Source organism: Martes martes, assembly GCF_963455335.1.
Source record: "Martes martes genome assembly, chromosome: 5".
In the NCBI taxonomy this organism is placed as follows: domain Eukaryota; kingdom Metazoa; phylum Chordata; class Mammalia; order Carnivora; family Mustelidae; genus Martes; species Martes martes.
In genome coordinates this window covers 131,018,238-131,045,575 of record NC_137892.1, presented here as the reverse complement: position 1 = coordinate 131,045,575, position 27,338 = coordinate 131,018,238, and the positions used below count along the sequence as shown (strand labels likewise).

The 27,338-nt window shown below is 37.6% G+C and overlaps 1 protein-coding gene across 6 annotated transcripts in view; it reads left to right on the top strand.

Moving 5' to 3' along the window:
* MRPS30 (mitochondrial ribosomal protein S30) overlaps positions 1-16,825 on the top strand; it is a 735,966-nt gene extending 719,141 nt beyond the window's left edge. For all 6 annotated transcript variants that reach the window (XM_080804119.1, XM_080804120.1, XM_080804118.1 and 3 more), the window contains 5 exons: positions 7,364-8,683; positions 10,296-10,441; positions 11,610-11,715; positions 12,798-12,974; positions 15,213-16,825. In XM_080804119.1, coding sequence (XP_080660245.1) covers positions 8,107-8,683; positions 10,296-10,441; positions 11,610-11,715; positions 12,798-12,974; positions 15,213-15,484 — 1,278 coding nt within the window. In that variant the 5' untranslated portion in view covers positions 7,364-8,106 and the 3' untranslated portion in view covers positions 15,485-16,825. The remainder of the gene's footprint in view (positions 1-7,363; positions 8,684-10,295; positions 10,442-11,609; positions 11,716-12,797; positions 12,975-15,212) is intronic.
* Positions 16,826-27,338: the final 10,513 nt, after the last annotated feature.

Here is a 27,338-nt window from a genome sequence, read left to right as displayed (position 1 = left end):
AAGTTCAAGGCATTTTTTTTCCCTTTTTCTTATTGCATTGAGCTGAGCAATGTCATTACACAACTAAGATATTTTTGTGCCTAGAAGCAACTGGAGGACCTATCTAAGATCAACTAGAAAAATAATAGAACTTGCCTTAAATTTTCTCCAAATGCAGGAAAGAAACAGCTTTTCAGAGCAAGTTTGAATAGGCAGTCAGTAACAAGAATAAACAGCATTTCACACGTCCTTTTGAATGTGTCCATTCAAAATATAATTTTGAATATAATTCAAATATAATTGGGAATTATAAATATAATCGGGAATATAATTCTTTAGAAGAATATACAGGAGGCTACCTCCAGAGAAGGAAAAGAGGGGACTGGGACTGGAATGAAGAGAGATTTTCACTGCCCATCTCTTGGACTCTGAGTTGTTTTCCTTGGGCATTTATTATTTAATTAATTGTATTTTAATTATAATTTAATTAATATTTATAAATTTATAAGCATTTTATAAATATTATTTTATATTTATATATTTATATCTATATATTCATATTTTATATAAATAAATATTATTTTATAAATATTATAAATAAATTTATAAATATGTGTAAATATTTATAAATTTATAAATATTATACCATTTAAATTATAATTTAATTAATATTATTATTACATTGATTTTGAGAAGGCCACCGAACCTCTGCAGTGGTTCTGATTTCCCTTTGTAAACATCAACTATATATTATGTAAACAGGCTGAAAAGCTGCAAGTTCTGATCAACAGAATACCAATAGAAGAAGCCAACCAAGAAGTTTGAGAATCCTATAATTAGCAGTTTCTTGTAAATCTGAGATGTTATCTACTTGCTAATCAAACTGATCTTGGGAAGTGAAAATCACAGAAGTGTTCTCATTTTAGTTATCTTTGAAGTTGCAATTTTCAGTTATGAATATCTATGGCCAACATACATACCTAGTCAAAGCAAGAGTTATACCTCTATCCATAAGCGTACTGCTTACCTACCACCACCACCAGCACCAGCACCAACGCCGACAACAGCGGCAGGAAATACATCATACTCTTCAAGCTCTTAGGAAGGTACTTTGCAGGTTATTTTTCGATTCACCCTTTTAAGACAGACCATTATAATATTAAAGCTCAGTGCTCTGTGTTAATCGTGATTCAAAGTATAGTCCGTAAGGAAAGCACCGCACTTAATTCCCACAAACTTTGGAGCTTTACCAGTGCCCGGGGTAAAAATTTTGCTGTGGAATCTGATAAATTTTGTGGGTTTTTTTAAATTGATGTATGAGCCTTAATTTCTGTGGATAATTGTCTGCCGCATTATGCTGTTGATACAGACTATAGAAATTGATCCCAGTTACTATTTTTTATTTAGTGAATCATCCTTTGTCATGATCATGTTTTCTTGTTGTTAGGTAGATTTGCAGAACACTAAAGCCTCAAGTTGTTCACCCACACCCACAATGGAGGACTCTATCCTGATTATAATAAAATTTGAAATGCTCTTATTCCGTGGGAGAAAGATTAGATAAGTAATTATTTGCTGTGGCCGTCAACTTTCTCCAGTCATCCTCACAATCTATGTCTTTTTTTTGTTGTTGTTTTTTAAATATTTTATTTATTTATTTGACAGAGAGAGAGACAGTGAGAGAGGGAGCACAAGCAGGGGGAGTGGGAGAGGGAGAAGCAGGCTTCCCACCGAGCAGGGGGCTGGATCACAGGACCCTGGGATCATGGCCTGAGCCGAAGGCAGAGGCCTTAACCCACTGAGCCACCCAGGTGCTCCAATCTGTGTCTTAGGTTTGTCTCTGGTATCATGTAAACATTATTCATAGGAATTCCACTGTGATCTCCTGTGTTGGATAGCTTAGCAGGCTCAAAACTGTTTGACCATTGCTATGATGTCCTATTACCCCAGTATTTCTGATAAGATTTTTGAGGCTAAGAGAAAATATTTTGTTTCCCTCATGTTTCTTATTTCTTGGATAGGAAGAACCATGAACTAGTCAAAATAGCACACAAGAAACTCTGCAATATTTTCTTTTATACTAAGTAGTTATAGATGACTTTCATACTATTCTAATTTCCTATTATTACTAAATTGTGCATAGAGTCTTAGGAAGTTGACTTACTACCTTTGAAGAATTCCTGAATCTCTTCCGGGAGAATCATTCTAATTTACAAAACCACGGATGTAAACAGCAGGGACTTCATGGTCAAAGATCATGGTTTAGTGCTGGTTCTGGAACTTAAGAACTTGAGCAAATCCCTTACCTCTCACGAAGATCAGTGCTCTGATTTAAAGTATGTTGCTGAGGAAATTAAAACCATTGCCATATATAAAGTATTTGATACTCAGCAAATGTTGTTTTGCATCATTTACATATGTCACCTCATATATCCCTGTAACAAACTTGTAAAGTGGGTATAATTAATCTAGACTAAATAAGGAAAGTGAAAGTGAAGCGACAAAGCCAGATACCAGTTGTTTGTCAGATATATGGTTTGCAATTATTTTCACTCACAACTGCAGCTTGTCTTTTTCATCCTTTAACAGGATGTTTTTATGGATTTTTTTTTCAAATTTTTTAATTTAAATTCTAGTTAGTTAACAGCACAGTATTGGTTTCAGGAATAGAACTCTGTGGTTCATCGTTTACATGCAATACCCAGTGCTCATTACAACAAGTGCCTTCCTCACTAAGGGTATTAACAGGGTATTTTGCAAAGCAAAAGTTTTAACTTGATGATGCCCAATTTATTAATTTTCTTTTATGGATCATGCTTTTGGTCAACTCTAACAGCTCTTTGCCTAGCCCTAGCCCCTACAGATTTTCCTCTCTCTTTTTTTTTTTTTCTAATAATTTTATGTTTACATTTCAGTCTTTGATCTACTTGGAGTTAATTTTTCCAGAAGATGGAATAGATAGGTCAAGGTTTTTTAATTTTGTTTCAATTTTGGCCTGTCAATGTCCAATTTCTCCAGCACCATTTGTTGAAAAAGCTAGCTTTCCTCCATTGATTATGGTCTCCAAAGCCTTGAAATCAAGTAGGCTGATCCTTTATTATTCTATTTCAAAATTGTTTTAGCTAGAGGGGGCAGGGCAGCTCTGTTGGTTAAGCTTCTGACTTGGGCTCAAGTCATGACCTCAGGGTCCTGGGATCCTGCCCTACACTGGGCTCCCTGCTCACCTGGGAGTCTGCTTCTCCCTTTCCCTCGGCTCCTCTTTACCCTCGTGTTCACACTCTGTCTCTCATAAATGAATAAAATCCTTTAAAAAATGTTTTAGCTATTCATTATCTGTTGTGAGCAAGAGTTCTGTGATTTTGCAAAAAATGAAAACAAAAACAAGAAAAACAGAAGAAAAATACTATTCCCTTTGGAGCATCTGATTGTGAGATTATGGGGGATGACCCATATGAAATATTTAATATAGTACCTGGCATACGATGTAGACGCTTAGATTCCTTCCTACTTATTTTAAACCAACCATCAAAAATTGTTCACATACACACACTCACACACACCTCTCCTCTAGTAGTACTTTGTGTCTTCAGTTTTCTGTTAATGTGTTGTATATGCAACCAGGTACGAAATACGCCATTGGGGGATGCCTGGGTGGCTCAGTGGGTTAAGCCGCTACCTTCGGCTCAGGCCATGATCTCAGAGTCCTGGGATCGAGTCCCGCATCGGGTTCCTTGCTCAGTGGGGAGCCTGCTTCTCTCTCTGCCTCTGCCTGCCACTCTGCCTGCTTGTGCTCTCTCTCTCTCTCTCTGACAAATAAATAAACAACATCTTTAAAAAAAAAAAGAAATACGCCATTGGTTTAAAAAAATATTAATATACACATATATATCTATATGAAGGAAACAGCTCAAAAAGACCAGCCGTCACTCCCATCCACATCTGTACATACAAAATATCCTGTTGCCATTTCCTTCCCACATTCTCAGCTTTAGATATAAGAAGCTCTGGTAAGGACTACAATCCACCGGGTGGCTTTCATCTCATCCCAATGTAACAGAACTGTTCTGATGCCCAACCACAATAGGGGGGAAAAGAAAACCCAAAAATCTGTGATGATAAACATCACACAACTCATCAGAACCTGGTTCTGAATAAGATACTGGCTACCACTGACAAAATGCAATTGTCCCTTTTCGCCTTAGCTCTCTGGCCTCCTTGCCGTTCCTCCCATTTCCCAGATATACTGTGGCTTTTGCCCTGGCTCAGATTTGTGCCCAGACATCCACATGGTTCTAGCCTTCATCTCCTTCAGATGTTATTGTAATGTCACCTTCTAAGGGCAGCCATCTTTGCCCTGTCTATTGAAATCACCCCACCCCACCCAGAATGATCTGGTCTCCTTCCCTCCTGTATTTTCCTATTGCCTCCTATCACCATCTAACATAAAACATGTATATTTGCTCATTTGATATATTTGATTGGATGATTTTATCCACTAGCAGGTAAGCTCCATGAGGGTCATTTTCACTGCTATACCCTTTGTATCTAGAACAGTGCTGACATATAGCAGTCACTTGATAAATATTTCTTGAGAGAATGAAGTAGAGTGTTCAAAAATCATTGCTGAGTGTCATAGCTTTTAACTAGAATACTTAAATCTAAGACCAGCGGCAACTTTAATAGGGATATTAAATCTTTATTATCTCTGTTCTTCTAGGAGAATGTCAATCAAATAAACATAAAAATAGATAAATTCATATTTCACAAATTCTCCTATTTCCTTCCCCAAATCACCTCCCTCTCCAACACCCACCCTGAAAAAGATGAGGAATCAAAGGAAAAATGCTTCTCTTGCTCATAGGCCTTCTCTTATTTGACTGTTCAGGCCCAAAATTTTGGAGACTTTCTCCTACCCTTACTCAACTGAGAATCTGTAACCACTCCCGTTATCTTTACTGCTGTTGTCCTTTCTGGGCACTATCAGCTCTTCCCTGAAATATGGAAAATTGTCTTCTAATTGGTTCCCTGCTTCCAAATTTGACCCTCCACAATCTTTATTTTCCAATCAGTCATAGTGTTCTGGACTGCTTGTGTCCTAAAATTCATATGGTTGAGCTGTAACCCCCAATGTGACTGTATTTGGAGACAGAGCCGTTATGGAAGTCATTAAGGTTAAATGAGGTCATGTGGTTAGGACACTAATCTAATAAGCTTCTCACCTTATAATAAGAGATATGAGTGGGGTGCCTGGGTGGCTCAGTGGGTTAAAGCCTCTGCCTTTGGCTCAGGTCATGATTTCAGGTCCTGGGATCGAGCCCCGTATCGGGCTCTCTGCTCAGCGGGGAGCCTGCTTCCTCCTTTCTCTCTGCCTGCTTCTCTGCCTGCTTGTGATCTCTGTCTGTCAAATAAATAAATAAAAGTCTTTATAAAAAAAAAAAAGAGAGAGAGAGAGAGAGATGAGTGAGCGCAGACTCTCTCTGCCATGTGAGGACATGCAAGAAGGTAGCCTTCTTCAAGCCAGGAAGAGAGCTCTCACCAGAGCCCCACCATGCTGGCTCCCAGATCTCAGACTTCCAGCCTTTAGAACCAGGAGAAAATAAATTTCTGTTGTTTCAGCACCCAAACTACCTAATACATGGAGTAAGTGTTTTGAAACCTAAGTCATACTATGAACTCCTTCTGAGTAGAACCTTCTAATGGTTTCCTATTCCTCTCAGACTCTTAGGAGCCTTAACAATCCTAGAAGTTGCCTCTGGGAACCTATAAATTCTGGCTCCTTTTCTTCCTCATGCCATTTCCTGCTACGCTCCACATCTACCATCCCCTTCAGTCACACTGGCCTCCTTCCTATTCTTGAACCCACCAGGCATGTTCCCATCGCAGGGTCTCTGCACTAGCTGTTCTGCCTGCTGGAATCCTCTTTCTCTAGATATTGGCACCAGTCACTCCCTCGCTTCCTTCAGGCCTTTTCCGTAGTGTCATCTTTTCCATGAGCACTACTCTGACCATACACTTTAAACTGCAAACAAGCCGTCCCTCTGCAGACGGCATTGATGATCCTTACTTCCCCTGTCCTATTTCTTTTCCATAGCATTTACCCACTTTTAATAAATCATATTATTATTTTTTTTCATATTGTATTGCATGTTTCCTTCTGTTAGAGTGTAAGCTTTTGTCTGGTTCACTGAGTATCCTGAGCACTTGGTTCACTCCCTACCACATAAAATGCGTGGAAGAATTATTTACGGAATAAAACTAACAGGAAGATAACCTGGGTTTCAGTCCCAGTACTGCTCTTACCATGCTGTATGACTCAGCTTTATATTTCTTTCTTTGTGTGTAACATAGAAGTTTTGGATCATACTGGAAAGAATGCTGACTTTTCTTCACGGTCCTGGCTTGATTCTTTCTCACCAGTATGCTCTTGTGTTCATACTATATGGTCCTGCCCCATCCTTCACTAAGCATGCTCTTTCCTTTTCCAGGGCCTCCCTCCTTCGTTCATAATGTTAATAATCAGCAAATATTGGACAAATTGAAATTTCAATTTCGATTGAAATAATCAAGAAAGTATAAGAGCAACTTCTGAAAAGCGTGTTCTGGCTTACAGTGTTAATTGGTCTCTAGTTCTGATTTCTAATCCTAAAATCTAGGCTGGAATGGTATGAGAATACTGCAATTATTGAGCTAGGATTTCTGTGATATATTCTCTAAAAATATATTTATTATTTTTTCACACAAATAAGTGTCACCTCAATTTACATAACATTGATCACCTCATTTTTCTCTTTGAAATGCTGAATAAGGTTTAAAGATCTTAACTCTCTTATGCCTTCCTTTTGTAGTATTAGTGTCAAAAGGGTATTTGAGATTCTGCTAGCAACTTCTCACAGAAGATATTGTAATGAGTTTGAAGTAGGTATTTCTAAATGTCAGTTTAATAGACTTGCAACTTCATAGTTAAATTGCATCATCACTTCTAATATAAAGGTACACCTAAGTTATAATTTCTTTCTTAGCAACAAATGTTTGGTTTTCAATACCCTCAAGAATGATTGCAATAAATCCAAATAAGTACTTTTCCAGTTCCTAGCAGTAATAGAAGAGTGAGTCAATGAGTTAGATTATCTGAAATGAGTTTAAATTTCTAGAAATTCAGGTATCTTTTTCAGCAGGTATTTAGTGATTACCCACTAGGCACAGGTATTGAATGATTGCTGAGGATTAAAACTATAACAGTTCCTTTCTTCAAGTTGCTGAAAGATTAGTAGGAATCGACTCATGTTGAAATACTGAGTTTTAACACCAAGCAAAATTTAAACACAATTCTTAGGTTTATTTATTTATTTATTTATTTATTTTTAAGACTTTACTTATTTGGCAGGGAGAAACACAGCGAGAGAGGGAATACAACCAGAGAGAATGGAAGAAGGAGAAGAAGACTTCCCGCTGAGCAGGGAGCCAGATGCGGGGCTGGAACCCAGTACCCTAGGAGCATGACCTGAGCCAAAGGCAGATGCCTAAAGACTGAGCCACCCAGACGCCCGTTTTTCTTATTATTGTGTGTTTTTTTCCCCAGTTAAATCCAACTAAACGTATTGTAAATCAGGGGAAATTATTTATGTATCTCATTATTTATGTATCAATTAGCATATGGAATTGTTTTTCCAAAGATTAGCAGTGGTGATCTATGAGTGATGCTTGCATCATTTAAAAAATAAGAATGTATTAGCAATAAAACATGTTAGAACGATATTTTCAATAAATTTCAACCCCAGGAATTCCGGTACAGAACATTCCTAAATGATTTTGGGCAAGAGGTCTGCGTCGAGGTCGGAAGAGCAGCCTAGGTGGCAACAACCGGAATCCCCACTCTTCCCACCCAGGTCTGCGGAAAAACTACAAGCACTCAAATCCTGCCTTCGGTGTACAGAGCCTCCGGGACGCTGGAAACTTAAGTTAGAGAAGGGATCTGATTGGCTAAAAAATGAATGACGCAACGAATCTCAGGCCCACTGAGAATCGGCCTCCCCAAGCCTGGCTCAAATTCCGCTTCCGATTGGTCCTTACGCAAGAGAGCCGCGACCTTCCCTGAAATTAACCCCGGGTCGGCAACCCGGAGCAAAGATGGCGGCGGCCAGGTGTTGCAGGCTAGCGCTGCGCGGGCCGGGGCTGTCATTGCACACTGCGGCCGAAGCCGCCGTCACGGGTCCAGAATTGACCGGCCCCGATGTCACGGCGGCCCCCGTCGCGCGCTACCCGCCGATTGTGGCCTCCCTGACGGCCAAGAGCAAGGCGGCACGGCAGCGGCGAGTGGAGCGGTGGCAGGCGACGGTGCATGCGGCCGAGTCGGTGGACGAGAAGCTGCGAATCCTTACCAAGATGCAGTTCATGAAATACGTGGTTTATCCGCAGACTTTCGCCCTGAACGCTGACCGCTGGTATCAGGACTTCACTAAGACCGCGTTCCTGTCGGGCCTGCCGCCGCCGCCCGCCGAGCCCGTGCCGGCCCTGGACCTCGCGGCCCTGCGCGCCGCCGCGTGTGACTGTCTCCTGCAGGAGCACTTCTACCTGCGGCGCAAGGGGCGCCTTCCGCTCTACCAGGAACGCGAGGCTCTCGCCTCGCCCTTCCTGGATCAGTTGGTGGCCACCCTCATGGGCCTGCTCGGCGCGCACAACCCCGCCCTGGCCAGCGCCACCCTCGGTGAGTCTTGGGGCTGCGACGCCGGGCGGGGAAGGCGGGGGAACTGTTCATTTCTTTCTGCGTCGTTCATTCTATTTCTAGGCCTTTCGTGCCTCCCCGGGCGCCATCAGGTTTAGTAGCGGTCACTACACTAAGAATCTGCAGACTGGGTTCCCTCCGGGCCTGTGCTGCCACTTACTAGCTGTACCACCTCCCACGACTCGAGTCTTTGGTTCCGCGTTGTGAAGGTCCGGCCAAACGGAATGGGAGAGCAGTGTTGGTCAGGAGAAGGGGCTCTCGGCGGGCGGGGCGCACCTGAACTTGGCTTTTGGCTCTTCCACAAAAAGCTGCATGACTGTATGTCACTTCATTAACCTCTTTTAGGTTAAAGCAGTTTTTCTCCTTCTTAAGATGAGACTTGGGGTAATAGTACTTTGTCGTAGAAGCGTGAACATTAGAAGTGATACAGATTTAAATACGTAACATTTACTTAGTACTTATTATGTACCAAGCCCTCTTCCAAATTTTTATATATGCCGACCAGTTTAATCCTCACAGTAACCGTTTATAGTAGGTAGGTCGTTTATATTGTTTTGTAAATGGGAAAACCAACCTGAGGTGCAGAAAGGTAAAATGAACCTGGTCAGAGAACCTGTAGGTGGTAGATAGGAGCTCAGGATTCAAACCTAGCCATTTGGGGTTCCCAGGAACCAGTCAGCAACTTTTTTAACTGCTCAGTGGAGATAGGAAAAATTAATGGACGGTTTTAAAAATCAGTGTTTCTCAAGATGGGATCTGGAGGGAGACAAACCATAAGAGACTCTTAATCTCACAAAACAAACTGAGGGTTACTGGGGGGAAGAGGGTGGGGAGAGGGTGGTTGGGTTATGGACATTGGGGAGGGTATGTGATATGGTGAGTGCTGTGAAGTGTGTAAGCCTGATGATTCACAGACCTGTACCCCTGGGGCAAATAATACATTATATGTTAATAGTAATAATTAATAAAATAATTTAAAAATCAGTGTTTCTGAGGCATTCATTACTTTATATCTAGTGCCTGGTAGGTGTCTTAATAAATATTTATTGAATTAATCTACAGTTACTATAACTGTAGATGTGTGCTCAACTGAGTCCTGTGGTGTGTGTGCATGTTACTTTACTTCTGTCTCAGTTGGGAAGAAGTGGTCTTCAGAGAAGCCTCCTGGATTTTGACTACTCCTGTTGGCTTAGGAAAACTTGACTTTGTGAAGATCCAGATTACTCTTCTATAAACTGGATGTGATGACAGTTATACATACCTTTGACGGTTATTGTGAAGATTGATTAATAATTCTGAGTCCTATTAAAAACTTTTTATTTCTGCTGAGTAATGTTCCTGTTACATTTATTCTTAACTGTTAGTGTTTAGTGTATGATGGATGGCACAAGTAGACAATAAATGTTTGAGCATAATATTTAAGTCAGTCATTTAACTTAAATCATCATATAACCCAGACTCTATCTTACATCAAGGAGTAATTTTTGATAATTATTAATTTGCACAATTATTCTTAAGTTCTGTATTGCTGGTATTCTAGTAATAACCAGATTTATCTAAATGATTAAATAAAATTTTGAATATCTTTTGATAGATTGTAAACGCCCGGTTCACTTTTACTGGTTGCGAGGTGAAGAAATTATTTCTAGGGGTCATCGGAAAGGTCGAGTTGATGCTTTGCGATACCAAATAAATGATAAACCGCACAACCAGATTCGAATATCCAAACAACTCCCAGAGGTAAGGATTTATTGCACATATATCTGCTGACATCTGATGAGGAAATATCATAGGCAACCTAGGTAATGGGCTTAATAGAGTAAAAAGTATTGGGTGGATCCCTTTTGAATTTCTTGCGCATACTTCTCATCCCAAATTCTTTTTCAGCTTTTTAACCTGTTACGGTGTGTATAGTCCTCAAAGGTCAAGTAATCATTTTTAAGCAGGATTAAGGCATCAGTTTTTAGGACCGTACAAATCTTTTCTTTCTCTTACTCTAAAAATATTGGGCACTTGGTTGGCTTAGTCAGTTAAGCGTCTGCCTTCAGCTTAGTTCATGATGCCACGGTCCTGGGATCAAGCCCAGTGGGCTTCCTGCTCAGTGGGGAGTCTACTTCTCCCTCTTCCTTTGCATCTCCCACCCTCCCACCCCACTTGTGCTCTCTCTCAAATAAATAGTAAGATCTTTAAAATATATATATAAATAATTGATAATAGTTATGGTTGTGATTTATCATAGACTACACTACCTAATCGTAAATCAAGGCGTTTTTATAATTGTAAGCTCATCATTTTTTATATTTATAGTTCTTTCAGAGAAAATAAGTATATTTTGAGTGCTGTATACAGACACATGCACATGTTTTCCCTAAAGGTAAATATCTGATAATAAATATCTGAGGCTTTGGGGGGCCATAAATCTGTGTTGCAACTCTTCATCTTAGTTCTTAAATAATGTAACAGCAGTTATGTCCCATACGTAAATGAATGTGCCTGACTATGTTGCAATTAAACTTTATTTGTACCATCAAGTGGCTGGCTGGATTTGGCCCATCAATAGATGGTGGTGTTACCAAATCATTTCGTAAAAAAAATCTCATTTTAAGACTTTTAAGTGTATTAAGAATGTGAGTTGGGATGCCTGGGTGGCTCAGTCGCTTAAGGGTCTGCCTTTGGCTCAAGTTATGATCCTAGGGTCCTAGGATTGAGTCCCACATTGGGCTCCTTGTACAGCAGGGAGCCTGTTTCTCCCTCTGCCTGCTATTCCCCTTGCTTGTGCTCTCACTCTCTCTGACAAATAAATAAAATCTTTGAAAAAAAAACACAAAAAACAAAGAATGTGCGTAAAATATGTACATTAGTACTAGTGTTGTTGTGAATTCATTTATGACTTTTCATTTTCTTGAAGTTTGTGCCGCTGGATTATTCTGTACCTGTCGAAATCCCTGTTATAACTTGTAAGCCAGACAAACTTCCATTATTCAAACGACAGTATGAAAATACCATATTTATTGGTAAGTTTTTCTTTTGAAATATTTTGCCATCAATGTATCTAAAGGATCCTGTGCACATTTAAATATTTAATTCTTGATGACCAAAGGTCAGATAGTTTACAAGCATTGCAATTTATAAACTGAGGTGGTTGTAACATGTTTGAAAATTGGGAGAAAAATATTCTTTCAGCTCACCATTTAAAAATTTTACTTGTTTCTATTAAACTAGCAGCATTTAACTTTAAAAAATAGTTTTACATATTAAGTTTTGTTGATTTATTATGTAGCAAAAGTAATTTTTCCTTTTTCAGAAGTAAACCAGTGCAGAGCCAGATTTGAGGCAGTGATTGGCTTTTTTGTAAAAGTCTTCTGTTTGTGCCACACACTGTGGTAACCATTAGGAATATAAAAATTGATAAGGCCTGATGTCTGGCCTTGTGTAGCTTATACTTTTGCTGTCTTTTTGTCTATTAATTCCTAGCTAACTTAAAGATTTTAAGAAACCAGCTTTATACTAGCCCTCCAGGTGTATTTTATCAGTGTCTTCTGTGTCAGTGTGCTCTTACAGTGTGAATTGTGGGAACTTTTGGTTGAAAAGATTTACTTTACTACTAAAGTCAGGAATATGAGCATTTCATGAAATATTGTCTCTCATTTTCCTTACTTGGAAATACAGTATAAAAATATTTTTTTTTAAATTAGGAACAAGGTATGTAATTATTACATTAAAATGAAAAAGGAGACTTTAATGAAATGTATATATCATTTGTAGAATAAGACAAGGAAAATACCATAGCTCCCAATGATGAATAAAAGGTTTGAGAAAACTACATAATAGGGAATTTTAAGAAAACTTTATATAACATTCTTTTGACTTATCCTGTATCATCATAGTGGACTTGATGATAGCAGGTTTACTTTCACACGAAGTTTAACTTCATTATAATCAGTGAAATAAATAACAACCTTCCCACTTGTGTATTTCGAATACTGATTACAGAACGTGTAGAGGAGAAAGGTGGGTTTGAAGCAGAGACTGAGGACATGTGCTCCGGATGTTCACATGCAGATTTCATCTGAAATGTTTTTATTTTACTCTTCAGGCTCAAAGACAGCAGATCCATACTGTTATGGTCACACACAGTTTCATCTGTTACCTGACAAACTGAAAAGGGAAAGGCTTTTGAAACGGAACTGCGCCGATCAGATAGAAGTTGTTTTTAGAGCTAATGCTATTGCAAGCCTCTTTGCTTGGACTGGAGCACAAGCTATGTATCAAGGTAAAACTAATTTTATGGCGTTGTTCTTGGAAGGTATGTGTGACATTTTAAGAATTCAGTGGTTTCTTTGGGTTAAGTGTAGATTGAATCTTAACATTTTGAAAACTTGCAGTGACACAAAACACGGTTGTTTTAAAATTCACAATTAGATATTTTACATTTGCAGTTGGCAAGTGGTGTTTAAATAGTTATTTTGATCTTTTACTTTGACCACTTTTGTGTGTGAATGAATTTTTTTCTGATGGTCTCAAGCGGGTGAAAAGACTAGCCAGCTAAGTCAACTTTGTAGATGCTCGCAGTTTTCTGAAGCTGGAAAAGGAAATGCTTTGATGGGTTAAATTTTAGATTAAATCACAGTTATTCTATGTAATATCTTTAAAGGCTATATCCAGGATATGGATTAGAAGATTGTGTATTAGACATTCAGTAAATAGTGAATTCTTTCTAGTAACCAAGCAGTGTTAGCCTTGGAGATGTAATGTTGAATGAGGCAGGGAGATCCTGCTGTCTTGGAGCTTATAGTGAGGAGAGTAAAAGATCATAAACACGTAGTGTTTTTAGCTAGTGGTAATAGCACAGAGGAAATATACTACATAAGGGATAGAATGCCTTACTGTGTGCAGGTATAAATGAGATATTGGGCCGAATTTATTTAAATGGAGGAACTCGGGGTGGTCTCTAAAAAATGACATTTGAATGAAGACCAGACCTGTAGGAACAGCCTTGAAGTGTTTAAAGAGAATAAAGAAAGGGAGGGGGAGAATAATGGAGGATGAGATTAAAGGAAACCAGAGGCCATAGCTCAGACGACTTTGAGAGCCCATTGTGAGGCATTTGGATTTTATTACAAAACCTGAAGTAATGAACTGTAAGTAACCAGATTGATCCTGTATGAGTTCTCAGGAGGAATTTAATACAGATTTAACTGTTTTCTAGGCTCACCCTTTTTCTCCATGTGTGTGTGTATGGGGAGATTTTATATATATATATATGTATATTTATATATATAAAATATATATATATATGAGCCTAGAAAACAATGAAATCTATATTAAATTCCTCCTGAAAACTCATAAAGGATCAATCTCTATATATACATATTTATATATATGTATATTTATATATATATGATTTAATCTTTTACTCACATTTTTTTCCTTAAATGGAGAGAATCGGAACAGGATTAGACAGAAGCAGAAACAGGAATCTTTCGCAAAAACATTAGAATGACACTGTTTCTGCATTAAAAGTAAAGTGCTACTTTCTTCCTATATTTAATTACAAATGCTAACAATGTTAATCGTTGGCTATCTTCATGAAGGCTGATAGAAAGTATGTATGAGGGAAGAACATTACTGCTTGGCCCTGGCAGTGGGATTTAAAAGTGTTAAAGCCAGTCAGTCTAGAGCAAGAAGTAGCCAGAAAATTTGAGTAGTAAAGGTTTTAAAGGCATCCTGGAACCTATGACACAAGATACACAAGGCAAAATAACAGCAGCTCATAAAGCCAATTTTAAAATATGTAAAGGAAGAATAGAACTTGTCTGATACTTGATCGCAATCCTTAGAAAGTCCATTTTTTTCTGAAGGTTTTTTTTTTGTAGATTTTGGTGAAGTAAATGGCCGTCATGGCTATTGGGTGCTAGATGCCACTGGTACCAGAAAATGAGTGTATTTGGATAGAGTTAGTACCAGATGTAGGGGAGATCTGCATTGATAGAACTTGCTGCCTTTTTTTATTTTTTTTTATTTTTTTTTATTTTTATTTTTTTTAAAGATTTTATTTATTTATTTGACAGAGAGAGATCACAAAGTAGGCAGAGAGGCAGGCAGAGAGAGAGGGGAGGAACAGGCTCCCCGCCGAGCAGAGAGCCCGATGCGGGACTCGATCCCAGGACCCTGAGATCATGACCCGAGCCGAAAGCAGAGGCTCAACCCACTAAGCCACCCAGGCGCCCTTGCTGCCTTTTTTTAGATGAAGTGAGTTAAGCTGTTGAAGAGCAAAGTTGTTGAGAATATGTCATGAGTTTGGGGATATCAGAAGGGAGGAAATAATTTTTCAAGCAGAAATAGAATACAGGATTAGAATGGAGAAGATGAGGAAAGCTTTGAGATCTTAAGGAATTTGTAGGTAAGATATTTAGGTTTTAGGGGATATTTAGCACCCTCTACTGTGTAAATGTTTCGTTGTGGTAAAATGTATTCTATGTGTAAATGTCAGTATAACTTTTTTCTGTAGGGTTTTGGAGTGAAGCAGATGTTACTCGGCCGTTTGTCTCTCAGGGCGTGATCACAGATGGAAAATACTTTTCCTTTTTCTGCTACCAGTTAAATACTTTGGCACTGACTGCACAAGCTGATCAAAATAACCCTCGTAAAAATATATGTTGGGGGACACAAAGTACGCCTCTTTATGAAACAATTGAAGATAATAATGTGAAAGGTTTTAATGATGATGTTCTACTCCAGATAGTTCACTTTCTGCTGAACAGACCAAAAGAAGACAAGTGACAGCTGTTGGAAAACTAAGAAGAAATAACTGATTCAGGACTTTGGGAATACAGTTTCACTGAAGGGAAAATAAAAGGAATTTTAATAATGAGACTTGTCGAATGCATTGTTTTGAGACAGATATTTCTTAGGTTAACCTGTGATTTTGACCTCTCATTCTTCTCAGACTGCACACTGAAAGACTTAATTTTAAATAGAGTATGTTGATTTTAAGGTAATTTTATTCATACATGACCAGTTGGTGAGACCAGTTGAGCTATCCGCAATACTTGGTGTTAGTCGCTTTTGATTTTGAAAGGAATGAAAGGACAGTAATTCAGAAGTTTGAGAATAAGTAGACATGTTATATTTTTCTTTTTTGTTTTTTAATTTTTTCATTGATAAATGATACAGAGTTTCAGAGTCCTGCTCAAACTGCTTTAAAACTGTTCTGTCCTTGATGGAACAATATTTTGCAAGTATAGGAAACCAAGGCCCAGAGGAGTTAAGTGACTTTTCCACAATTTCACAGATGATTAATAATATAACTGATGAATTGTATGCAACTTACGTTCTTAGCACTCAGAGGTGACATTAACAAGTATAGGACTGTTGTTTAGTGTCAGCACCTAACTCATGGCACAGGGTACTCAATAAATATTTGACCTGGGGGCACCAGGCTGGCTCAATCAGTAAAGCGTGCGTTGGCTGTAGAGATTACTTAAAATCTTAAAAAAAAAAAAAAAAAAAAAAAAAGCAATGTTAACATATTTCCTTTCATATTTTGCTCTATCCCAAAGATGAGGAAACTTAGGTTCACTATGTTTCAAAATCAGTTGTCAGTTGGTAAAATTGTTAAATCTTGTTGAGAATTAAGCGTCCTTCAAAATGTTTTTAATGTTTTGAAAAAATATTAGAAAAAAGAATTACCTTTGTATAATCATACTAACTATTTTATATAACCTTCTGTTGTGCATATTTAAAACACTCCATTAGGTACTATAGTCGTATGACAGATAATCTCTGTTCTTACTTCCTTCCTTCCCTCCTGACCTCCCTCTCTTGCTCTCTGTCTTTCAAGACAGAGGCCACAGTCATTGATCGATCCTCAGCTAGAAGCCTAGGGATTATTGCCATAGATGATTGCTAAACTGAAGGATGAAAGATGTTGTTCAGTTCAGCCAAAGACTTGCTTTGCAAGACACTGTACTGTGTTCCATTTTTAGCACATTGTTTTCAGTTTACCCAGAAAGTCGTGTCATTTCATACCACCATTTGTTTATTTAAGCAGTTTCCAAAGCTTAGAATACTGTTCTTTACCTATCTGCTCAATCCGTGTATTGCATCCCCATTCATCCTTGATGGAAAAAAGGCAGATGTACAGAGAACAAGCACCAAGCTCCAAGTACAGTGGTATTTCTCTTAAAGTCAGCTTTCACTTTCTCATTCTTTGCATCTTGGGCAATTTGAGTTGCCATCCTTTATTTCTGCTCCCAGAGTTCAAGGATTAAATGCATATGAAAGTGCTTTTAAAATTCTATATAATGAGGGGCGCCTGGGTGGCTCAGTGGGTTAAGCCTCTGCCTTCAGCTCAGGTCATGATCTCAGGGTCCTGGGATCGAGCCCCACATCAGGCTCTCTGCTCAGCAGGGAGCCTGCTTCCCCTTCTCTCTCTCTGCCTGCCTCTCTGCCTATTTGTGATCTCTCTCTCTGTCAAATAAATAAAATCTTTAAAAAAAAAAAAAGTTTCTTTAAAAAAAAATAAAAAAAATAAAATTCTATATAATGAAAATATTTAGGATTCAGTTGAAATACCATTGCTTTCCCGAAGCTGATTATATTTCATTCATTTTTAATTGTCCTATCCTTTGAATACTTAAACCTCTGGTAGCACCTGTTTCATTCTCTTGTAATAATTTTCCTCACTCCAAATGGAGAACACATCCCACATATGTACATACATACATATCATAATACATGCCAGGACCTTGCATAGCACTTACTATATTCTAGAGCATGGTCTAGATGTTTTATGTCTATTAGCTCATTTAATCATCAGAAACATCCCAGGAGCTAGGTACTATTCCCCTTCTGCAGATGAGTTAACAGGGCACAGAAAACCCGATAACTTACTGAAGATCATATAGCTAGAATGCAGCAGGGTTGAAATTTGAGCCCTGGCGATCTGACTCCAGAACTTTCTTAAAACCACTCTGGTGTATATTCTTTAATAGTATGCTGTAAATATCAGTGCTACAGAAGTACAACAGTGACATAAATTTAGATACGGGTTGGGTTAATTCTGACCAGTGTGAATCCTGAAAATGTGTCTTGGCACAAGTGGCATTTGAATTGGTTCTTGATAGGTGTAGGTGGCATTTTCCAGCAAGAGGACAGTAAGTGGGTGGAACTGTGAGTGAAGGTGGAAAGCTGTAGGATGTACTTGGGAAATAGGCAGTAAACATTTACGCAAGTTGGATGTGGCCTAAAAGCAGTTGGGGAAAACAAAAATTATTTACCAAGAAACAAAAATCTAACTGGGCTCAGACTTCTGCATAACACTGAGCATTAGGAGACAGTGTAGCCCTGTCAGACTTCCAGAGGAAAATTATAACGAGAAATCTAGGACCAGCCAAGATAATTCACAGTGTAGAACAATTGAAGAAAAAAAGTCAGAACCCAAGTCACTTATAAGTTTATGAAAGTGTACTGTGGTTGATTAGCAAATGATAATAGGAGGAACCAATGAATGGAGATTCAAAATGAGTATGAGTACACAAAGTCGTACCAGGCAAAATTAAGCATGAAGCAGTTAGCAGTATTAATTACAAGCAGTTCAGAGCAAAAACAAAATTACAGTGTTAAAAGGTCATTAATATGTTGTAAAATTGTTATCAGTATGCGGAATGTTGATGTAAATCTTAAGTTGGAGTAACTAAAAATAAGGAATAATTAGTAAAATTGACTTAAGAAAATTTGGTACCTTAGAAAAAAGTTTTAAAAATGGGTAGAACTTGTGTACAAAATCATTGATTAGACTACAGAAAGTCTCAGGAGTTTGTTTTTTCTAAGACTTTATTTGTCAGAGAGAGAGAGAGCACAAGCAGGGAGAGCGGCAGGCAGAGGGAAAAGCAGGCTTCCTGCTGAGCAAGGAGCCCACTGCAGGACTCAATCCCAGGACCCTGGGATCATAACCTGAGCTGAAGGCAGATGCTTAACCTACTGAGCCACCCAGGCATCCCTTCAGGAAATGCTTAAAAGCCAGAATTATATAGGTCATGAACACTATCCATATCACAGTACATCTAAAAGTTGTTAACATAGTTTTTAATCAGAAACATGTAATCATTTGAAAATAAAAGTGTCTTTCTAAATAACTATAGAGTTGCTATTAGTTTTCCTGGACAGAATATTCAGTGTATAATCCAACATTCCCAGAACTATATAGCACAGTCTAAAAATGACAGCTATCTTACTTGCTTTTTCATTTTTAGTCACATATATTTTTATATAGTCTAGACATTTCCTCTGCTTGACAAATTGATTTTTTTGACCAAGAAAACATTTTATTAATATAAAAATAAAACTAGACTAAAATGTAATAAATTGCATATAAAGCTAGTCGCTTATAGGCAGAGTTATTCTAAACACATTTACTCAGGGATACATGATGCTGTAGGACATAACCACTAAATAAATATGATCGATCTTCCCTCTGCAGCTGTCAACCGACTTTGCTTTAATACCCTGAGAAAAATTGTATTTCTATTAAACACATGGAGTAGAGTATAAAAAACCACATTTTTAAAAATATTTTATTTATTTATTTAACAGACAGAGATCACAAGTAGGCAGAGAGAGAGGGGGAAGCAGGCTCCCTGCTGAGCAGAGAGCCTGATGCGGGGCTCCATCCCAGGACTCTGGGATCATGACCTGAGCCGAAGGCAGAGGCTTTAACCCACTGAGCCACCCAGGTGCCCCAAAAAACCACATATTTTTTAAGAGATAAAACATGAAGTTCAGAGAAACTTTCACTAATCTCAAAACTCTGGTGCTGGGAATGGCCAGCGATCCCTGTATCGACAGATGAAAGATTACTCCACATTTTGCTGTGAAAGAGGAGAAGGTAAGAGGGTCAACGCTCAGAGAGGAAGACCCTTTGCTCTTCTTTGCTCTACCTTTATTTGTGCTTCAGGATGATCGTAAGTCTTTATCACTCTGTTTCTCAAGCAAGGGATATGTGGCAAGGGGTCTTAGAGAAAATAGAAGAGTCTGATTACGGGAAAGATATGCTGATCAGCGTGTTTTGCGAATTCTGCCCAACAGCTTCAGGGACAATGCATACATCTCTTAGATCACAGGGCAGCTTTTCGGGCTGAGAAAGCTTGAGGGAAGGCAAACTCCCCACTGCATTCCTACCGAATAGTGGTCCCACAGGCCTCGGTATTCCAAGGCCTAAGCCCTTCTCCGAAACCTTCCAAGCGCCCAGTGGCCTCGGGGTTACGTTTTAGCAAATCAGGTACTGTGGATGATTTCATATTCTGCATTAACCCCAACGCTCTGGAATGGCTTCAGATCTTTGGCTCTTTGGTCTTAGATCTGAAACCCATTTGCCAGTTTACTTAATGGCAAATTTATAATGCCATGTGTTTATATAAAATAAGAAAAATCAGCATTTGTCAGAGAGTTAAAAAGAATAAGGAAAATTAGAACGAAAGTGTAAATGTAGAAGTTGATGACACGGAAGAGAAAACAGAATTGACAAATAGATACAGTAACTGGTTCTATATTGTAGCCTCTCCCGTGTAAGTAAAAGATAATATTCTGGCAAATCTAATCAAGAGGGAAAAGAAAACACTTAAAATTGGAAAAGGTGATGTAATATACATGGTGGAGACTCTGGGTAAGAAAATACTACATATAGGAAATTTGGACATTTTCTCCTGAAAAATAAGGGTAAATCAAGTAAAGATAGAAAACTTAAACTGTCCGTGGAAGAAACAAAACATTTCCGAGAAACTCCATGCAAGGGTCCAGAGCAACTGAAGTTTACCCATGATTATTGAAAATTTCCAGGAAACAACCTAAATTTTGGGATGCTACTCAGTTTGTTTTATTAAATGCTCATCTTTCCAGTTAAAAAAAAAATCACTAAGAGATGTGTAAGTTAAGTGCACATTTCAGTATAAATGCTAAAATCCCAAATAAAATGCTTATGTATCAAATTCAACAGTTATTAAAAGAATCCATCCTAATAAGGTAGGTTTAATCATGGAAATTTGGTAATGGACAGATGTTATGTTAGGAAATATACTAATAGAGGACATTAGTGGTTCAAAGGAGAAAAGTAAGGCTTTTGATAAAATTCTTACTCTTGTTTAAAAAAGGAAAGAAACATAGGTAAGTATTAATAGAAAGATATTTTAATGAGAGACTTATATTAGTTGAGTCCTGACTTACGTTTAACCATGAAAGAAGAGTTACTCCCACCGAAGTCAGGTAAGTCTGCCAGCTTTGACCTTTGTGTATTTTGTTTGCTGATCCAGTCTAAGTGCAGGAATCAGAGAAGTAGGTACTCACTGAGAGTTTGTTGAGCGCATGTAAACCAATAAACTAATGAAATTTTTAGTTTGAGATTTGGTGTATGTCCTTATTATTTGCACCTTCTATATCTCACAAAATTTACGGTTTTTTTTTTTTAATTTTTTTTTAAGATGATTCATTTATTTGACAGACAGAGATCACAAGTAGGCAGAGAGGCAGGCAGAGAGAGAGAGGAGGAAGCAGGCTCCCTGCTGAGCAGAGAGCCCAACACGGGGCTCGATCCCAGGACCCTGGGATCATGACCTGAGCCGAAGGCAGAGGCTTTAACCCACTGAGCCACCCAGGCGCCCCGACAAAATTTACGGTTTTTTTTATAAAGATTGCCACACATTTGTTTGTGATTAGATTTTTGAGTAATTGTGAGTGAATATTTTCTTTCCAATTATATTGTTTATAGCTTTTAAAAATGACTTTTGTACTACTATTGATTGATATATGTTTATTTTGTAAAAGACCATCTAATTAGCTCATTAAATCAATTATTTTTTAGTTGAGGGGCACCTGGGTGGCCCAGTTGGTTGAGCAGCTGACTCTTGGTTTTGGCTCGGTCATGATTTCAGGGTCGTGGGATTAAGCCTGAGTCAGGCTCTACACTCAGTGCAGAGTCCCTTGAAGATCTTAATCCTCTGCCCCTTACCCCATGCACGCATGCACGTGCTCACGCTCTCTCTCAAATAAATAAATAAATCTTTAAAAAACGTAAAAACCTTAAAAACAAAGAATGTTTTAGTTGATTCTCACGAGGTGTGTAGGTCCAGTCATTTTTGGGTTCCCCTGAAACTGCTTATCAGCATGGACAGTCATTAACCTTCATGTAGCAAAATCCACCAGACCGCTAGTTCTATGACCTTATTTTACTCAGTACATCTGACTCATTTGGCGTGGCTGACCACTCCTTCATTCTTCATGTAGTGTTGTCGTGTCTCCTATTGCCTTCAATGAAAAATACACTTGGTTTTCCTCCTTTCTCATTGACCGTTCTTTCACATTCCCCCTTGCTGTTCTTCCTCTAATCTTCATTCAAATACTGAGCCTCCAGGTTCTGTCTAGGTTCCATCTTTTCTTTAGCCACAGTCTTTCCCTAAATAACCTTATCAAGTCCCATGGATTTAACTATATTTATAAACACATTCAGAATTTTAATTTGATTTCAATTTTGTTTCATATCTGAACTGTATATATCACCATTGTAACTGACCAAGTTTGAGTGATTATATTACTGGGGATTTTTTTTCCCATAATTTTCAAATTTTCTAAATTCCTGGAAAATACATATTATTTTTATAATCAGAAAAAAATTATTTCGGGGTGCCTGGGTGGCTCAGTGAGTAAGAAAAGAAAAAATTATTTCATTTTAATTGAAATTAGTTGTTTTTCTTAAATGGACTCTAATCTGGAACAACCATTCAATGTCAAATTCCTCTGCATCATAAACAACCTCATTGTGGAATTGTATTTGAAAAAGTATTTCTTGATTATATGAGTTACTTGAAAAAATGTTTATTCAACAAGATTCACATAAGTTTCATCACACAAGTATTTTAACTCATTTTATGTTGTTGGCCCCTGGACACTGATACTAGATATGAAGGCTTTAGATTTTTTCACGAGATATCTTAATAGACAATTTAATTACTATGCATTTTGCATTTTATATTATTGGATTTTGGATAATGCTTGAACTAAATTAAATAAGAGGTAAGGTTAATTCACATAAAATGTTAGGTACAATAATTTTTAAAATTTACTCATTTATTACTAGAGAAATTAGAAGAATGGTTTTGGGCAGAGGCAGGAGAAAGTATAAAAGGCAAAATAAATGGGAAAAAAATCACTAGAGAATTTTGATAAAAGAAATAAAACAGGTCCGTGGGTGTACAACTTCGATATGGCCAATATTTAATAGGAGTAGGTTGAATTTGTCATAGAAAGGCCTTAGTTGTACAAAGTTCAATATAGAGAAGTATAAAACCAACAATGGCAATTTTTTAAAAAAACTGGGGAAGAGTAATTAATTCCACAAAGAATGAGAATGTTTAAGTAATTATATGCCAAATATATAGACATGGTTACTGTCTTGGAATAATAAGTGCATTGTAGACTAAAATTTGACAATAGTTACTGTCTAAGTAAGCTTATCTCTGCACTAAATGTAGCTTATGTGAAAGATAACTTTAAGAATACTTTCAGCCTGCTTTAAATTAATGCTTCTATAAGCCGTTCTTTTTAGTACAAATTAATTTCCATTTCTCAATCACATTTCTGTTAGTTCTTCTCCTCTGTGTAAAAAATACTGAATTCTGTCTCAGCTTGACTGCATTTTTTGTTCATTGTCATCCTACAGAATTCTGCATGTCACTTTGTAAAATTGTTGTTAATAGTATTTGACACTTGAAGCTGGCTTCTAAAACTTGTATAATAGTTTGTATGTAAGTCTGAGGCTTAATGTATAGGTTATGATTTTGACTTCCTTTATTTTTAAAAGAAGGTTGTATTTATAGTAATTTGATTTGTTCCTAAAATTATGGAAAGGAACTGCCATTGGATTTAAAATACAATATTCTCTAGAAATTAATTAAATTGATGGGAATTCCAAGTTGATAAATGCAAATGGGATCTCCTTGGGTTGTGTTTTTGTTTTTGTTTGTTTTACCTTTTCAGTTTTGGGACAAAATAAATGAAATTTTACTGTAGTGCTCGCTTGGTGACATATATACTTAATCAGCAAAAGCCAATAATACATCAACCAGTTTAGAAAAATTCTGAAGACAGAAGAAACTAACCATCTTTATTTTTGAATTAAGTAACTGTGTAAATGATTATAAACTTGGTACTTTAATATTTTAATTCAAAATACACCCTCAGAATGTTGTTATGATAATTGTGTGTGATATAAAGATGCAAATTTAAAATATTTTAGGTGTGAGATATATATATACAAAATGAGGATCATCATACTCATTTTTGCTATGGCCTTATGGCTTTTTTCATATTGTAGAGACATTTCATAATGCAGCAATATAATACCCCAAGTAGATTTATAAATTTATTAGCTGTACTTTCTTATTATTTTAATTCCAGTTTTGAATTACTAAAAACTGTCCTCATCTTGGGAAAATGAAAGCTTGCCTGATAGTTAGCCACTTGGGGAATATTTCTTTGGGTGTTCAGTCCATGTAAAACTTTGCATTTATTTGTAAACTAACAATATGTTATAAGCACTTTATTAGGATTTTCTGAAGTCTTTCAAGAAGTATCGTCTCTCAGTCATGAGTAATAAAGAAGGTGGCTAGGATTTAAAGGTGAAATCGGCAGCAGGGACAGTTTGATTTAGCAACTGAGCTTTGTTTATGCTATTTATCTTTGCCCCACCCAGGGTGGGTTTTTTGTTTTAATTATCAACAATAAAAGAGAGAGGGCTTATAAAACATCCAGATTTCGGATTCTTTTAAAAATTAAGATCTGGTAGCTCCAGGTTCCCATTCTATGCCAGATCTATGTACACTCTGCATGTTATTAATATACAGGAACTGGAAATTGTCTACTCTGGGTCTCTTGAGGTGGGACACACTCTGCAGGTTGTCACAGCACCCCTCACCTCCTTATTTCTTCTCTTTACTTGGCCAACATCATTGGGCATACCTCACTAATTTCCGTTACATGTTTTGTTCCTGAGGTATTGAGTTTATGGCGCCTGAGTTCCATATTGCTATTAAGAACTCATATTATTGGTGGCAAAAGTCAATCTTTACAATTATATATAAGGCTTTAGAAATCTTAGTTTTTTAACGACAAATGTAATAGTGATGATAAATTCAGAGATAATCAGTTTCATCTGAGATAAACAAAACCTGGTCTTTGAGTTGAAGGATGATATGTACAGTTACTCAGCAAAATATATGAACTTCTGTTCCCTTCCTCTTCTGCTAAATGAATGGCAGAGTGAATCTGGATTTGTTTTGACAGTTACCACGAAGTTGGGAGAAATTTTGCCCATTTTCATAGGATCAAAATTGGCAACCAAAGAATATTCAGACTCTGCTCTTAGTATTTATTTTCCTTTTTAAACCTAAATTGGGTTGTCTCCAGCATTACCTCCCCTGTCGTAGACAAATAGTTAGGATGCTCTTTATAGAGTTGAGCACTAAGAGAAGGTGCCCAAATGGTAATTCAAACACAGACTGGCTAGAAAACTGTGAGGTGACCCATTAAAAAAAAATCCCAAAACTTCAACTTCTACTTCCAGAAATGGTGGGCTAGACTATTTTGATCTTTCTGCTATAACATCTGACTAAATACAACACCCCCTTGAGGCATTAGAGAGCTAACAAGGTAGTGAATCATTGTCAAGCTGGTATTTGGAAGAAAATGGAAAGCCTTCAGAAAGATGAGCCTGGTATTGAGAAAACATTTGCTCTGGAGAGGGGGAATTATTAATCTAGAAGAGCAAGCTAAGAGGAGGGTTAACATTTTAATAGCTTTCTGAGACCAGAAGGATAAAAGTTAGAGTATAGGACCTCTAAATGTGAGACTGGTAGAATTCTTTGGTACGAAACCTGAAGCACCACATCCTAGCAATCATGGTAGGGTGAGCCAGAAAGAAGTAAGCCATTCATGCAGAATATAGTTTACAATTGAGTCATCTAGACATCTCAGAAATGTCTGAAATTTGAAAGTGGATTGATATGACCTGTGATTTCTAATGTCCCTAGGAATCTGGAAGATGCAAATCTGGAGAAAGAGAACATTTCCCTAGGCCTCAAATTATTTTTAGAAATAATTTTTCAAATTTCAAATTAACAGTATCTCCATATAATAACTGGGCACAGGAGAAGAAAGACAACAGGAACGAAAACCAGCAGAAACAGTAGACAATAGAAACAGACCCAAAGTGGCACCAAATATTTGGAGAGTGAGATAGACTTTAAAATTAATATGGCTACTATGTTCAAGGAGATAAAAGATTGAAAATTTCAGCAGAGAACTGGAAATTATAAAAAAATGTTACTGAAGACTTGAAAAAGAGTCAAATATTGGAGAACTGAAAAAAAAAGTAAATAAAATTAAGAACTCAAAACACTGTATTAGTTATCCAATCTACATAATTAATTGCAGACTTAGCTTCTTAAAACAACACACATTTATTGCTTTACAGTCTGTGGGTGAGGAATCCAGGCATGGCTTACCCGGGCCCGCTTCAGAGCCTTTCACAAGGCCACAATCAAGGTATTGGCCAGGGATAGGGTCTCATCTCAAGGCTCAGGTAGGGAGAAATGGGCTTTAAACGTATTGTAGTCTCTAGCAGATTGTTGCACTGAGGGCCTCAGTTCTTTCCTGGCCATTAGAAGAAGGCATCCTTCAGGTTTTTGCCATTTGGGCCTCTCCATTAGAGCAGCCTATAACATGGCAACTTGCCAGAGAGAACCTACAGAGAGAGTCTGCTAACAAAACTATTGGTCAGAAGCCAAGTCGTCATGTCCAGTCCATAAACAGGGAGAGGGGACTACACAAAGGCATGAATAGAAGGAGGTGTGAATCATTGGGGACCATCTTAGGATTTGCCCACCAAAAGATTATAGACACATCTGGAGAGAACTACTGAATTGGAAAGTCAGAATAAAATACTCATAATAAATGTTGTCGTCATAAGCTTTGTTACTCTGCCATTGCCTGGAAGGTGGGGGTTGGTATTTAGCCATGCCCAGAAACAATGGCAGCAGTTGTGTGGAGAGATGATAAATAAGGATATACATTCATTGAATGTAGGAGTTCAAAGGTAAGGAGACTAGGGACACCTGGCTGGCTCAGTTGGTAGAGCATGGGACACTTAGATCTCAGGCTCATGAGTTTAAGACCCCTGTTGGGCGTGGTGCCTACCTAAAAAAAAAATTAAAAATAAAAAGAAGTAAAGAGACTATTGGGGAAAGAAATGAGGGATCAATTTAGACATTTAGGGATCCCATTTGTTCTTGTTCTGGATACCAGTGGATATCCAATCTATAGTACTCTTTATAATGAGTTTTACATAATTTGCAATTTAGCTGATGTTTTTGATATTGATTAATAATATGCTAGTACATAATCACTGGAAATATGTGTCTGTAAACTACTAGCTATTGCACATGATATTTTATCTTAGTTTTTTTTTTTGCACATGATTTTCAAGGTGCACACATATTTATTTCTGAGAGGTATATGGTCCTCATGGGAAGACATTATTTGCAAATATATTTTAAATTAGCATACATTTCAGCGAATTGTTTAAATGTAA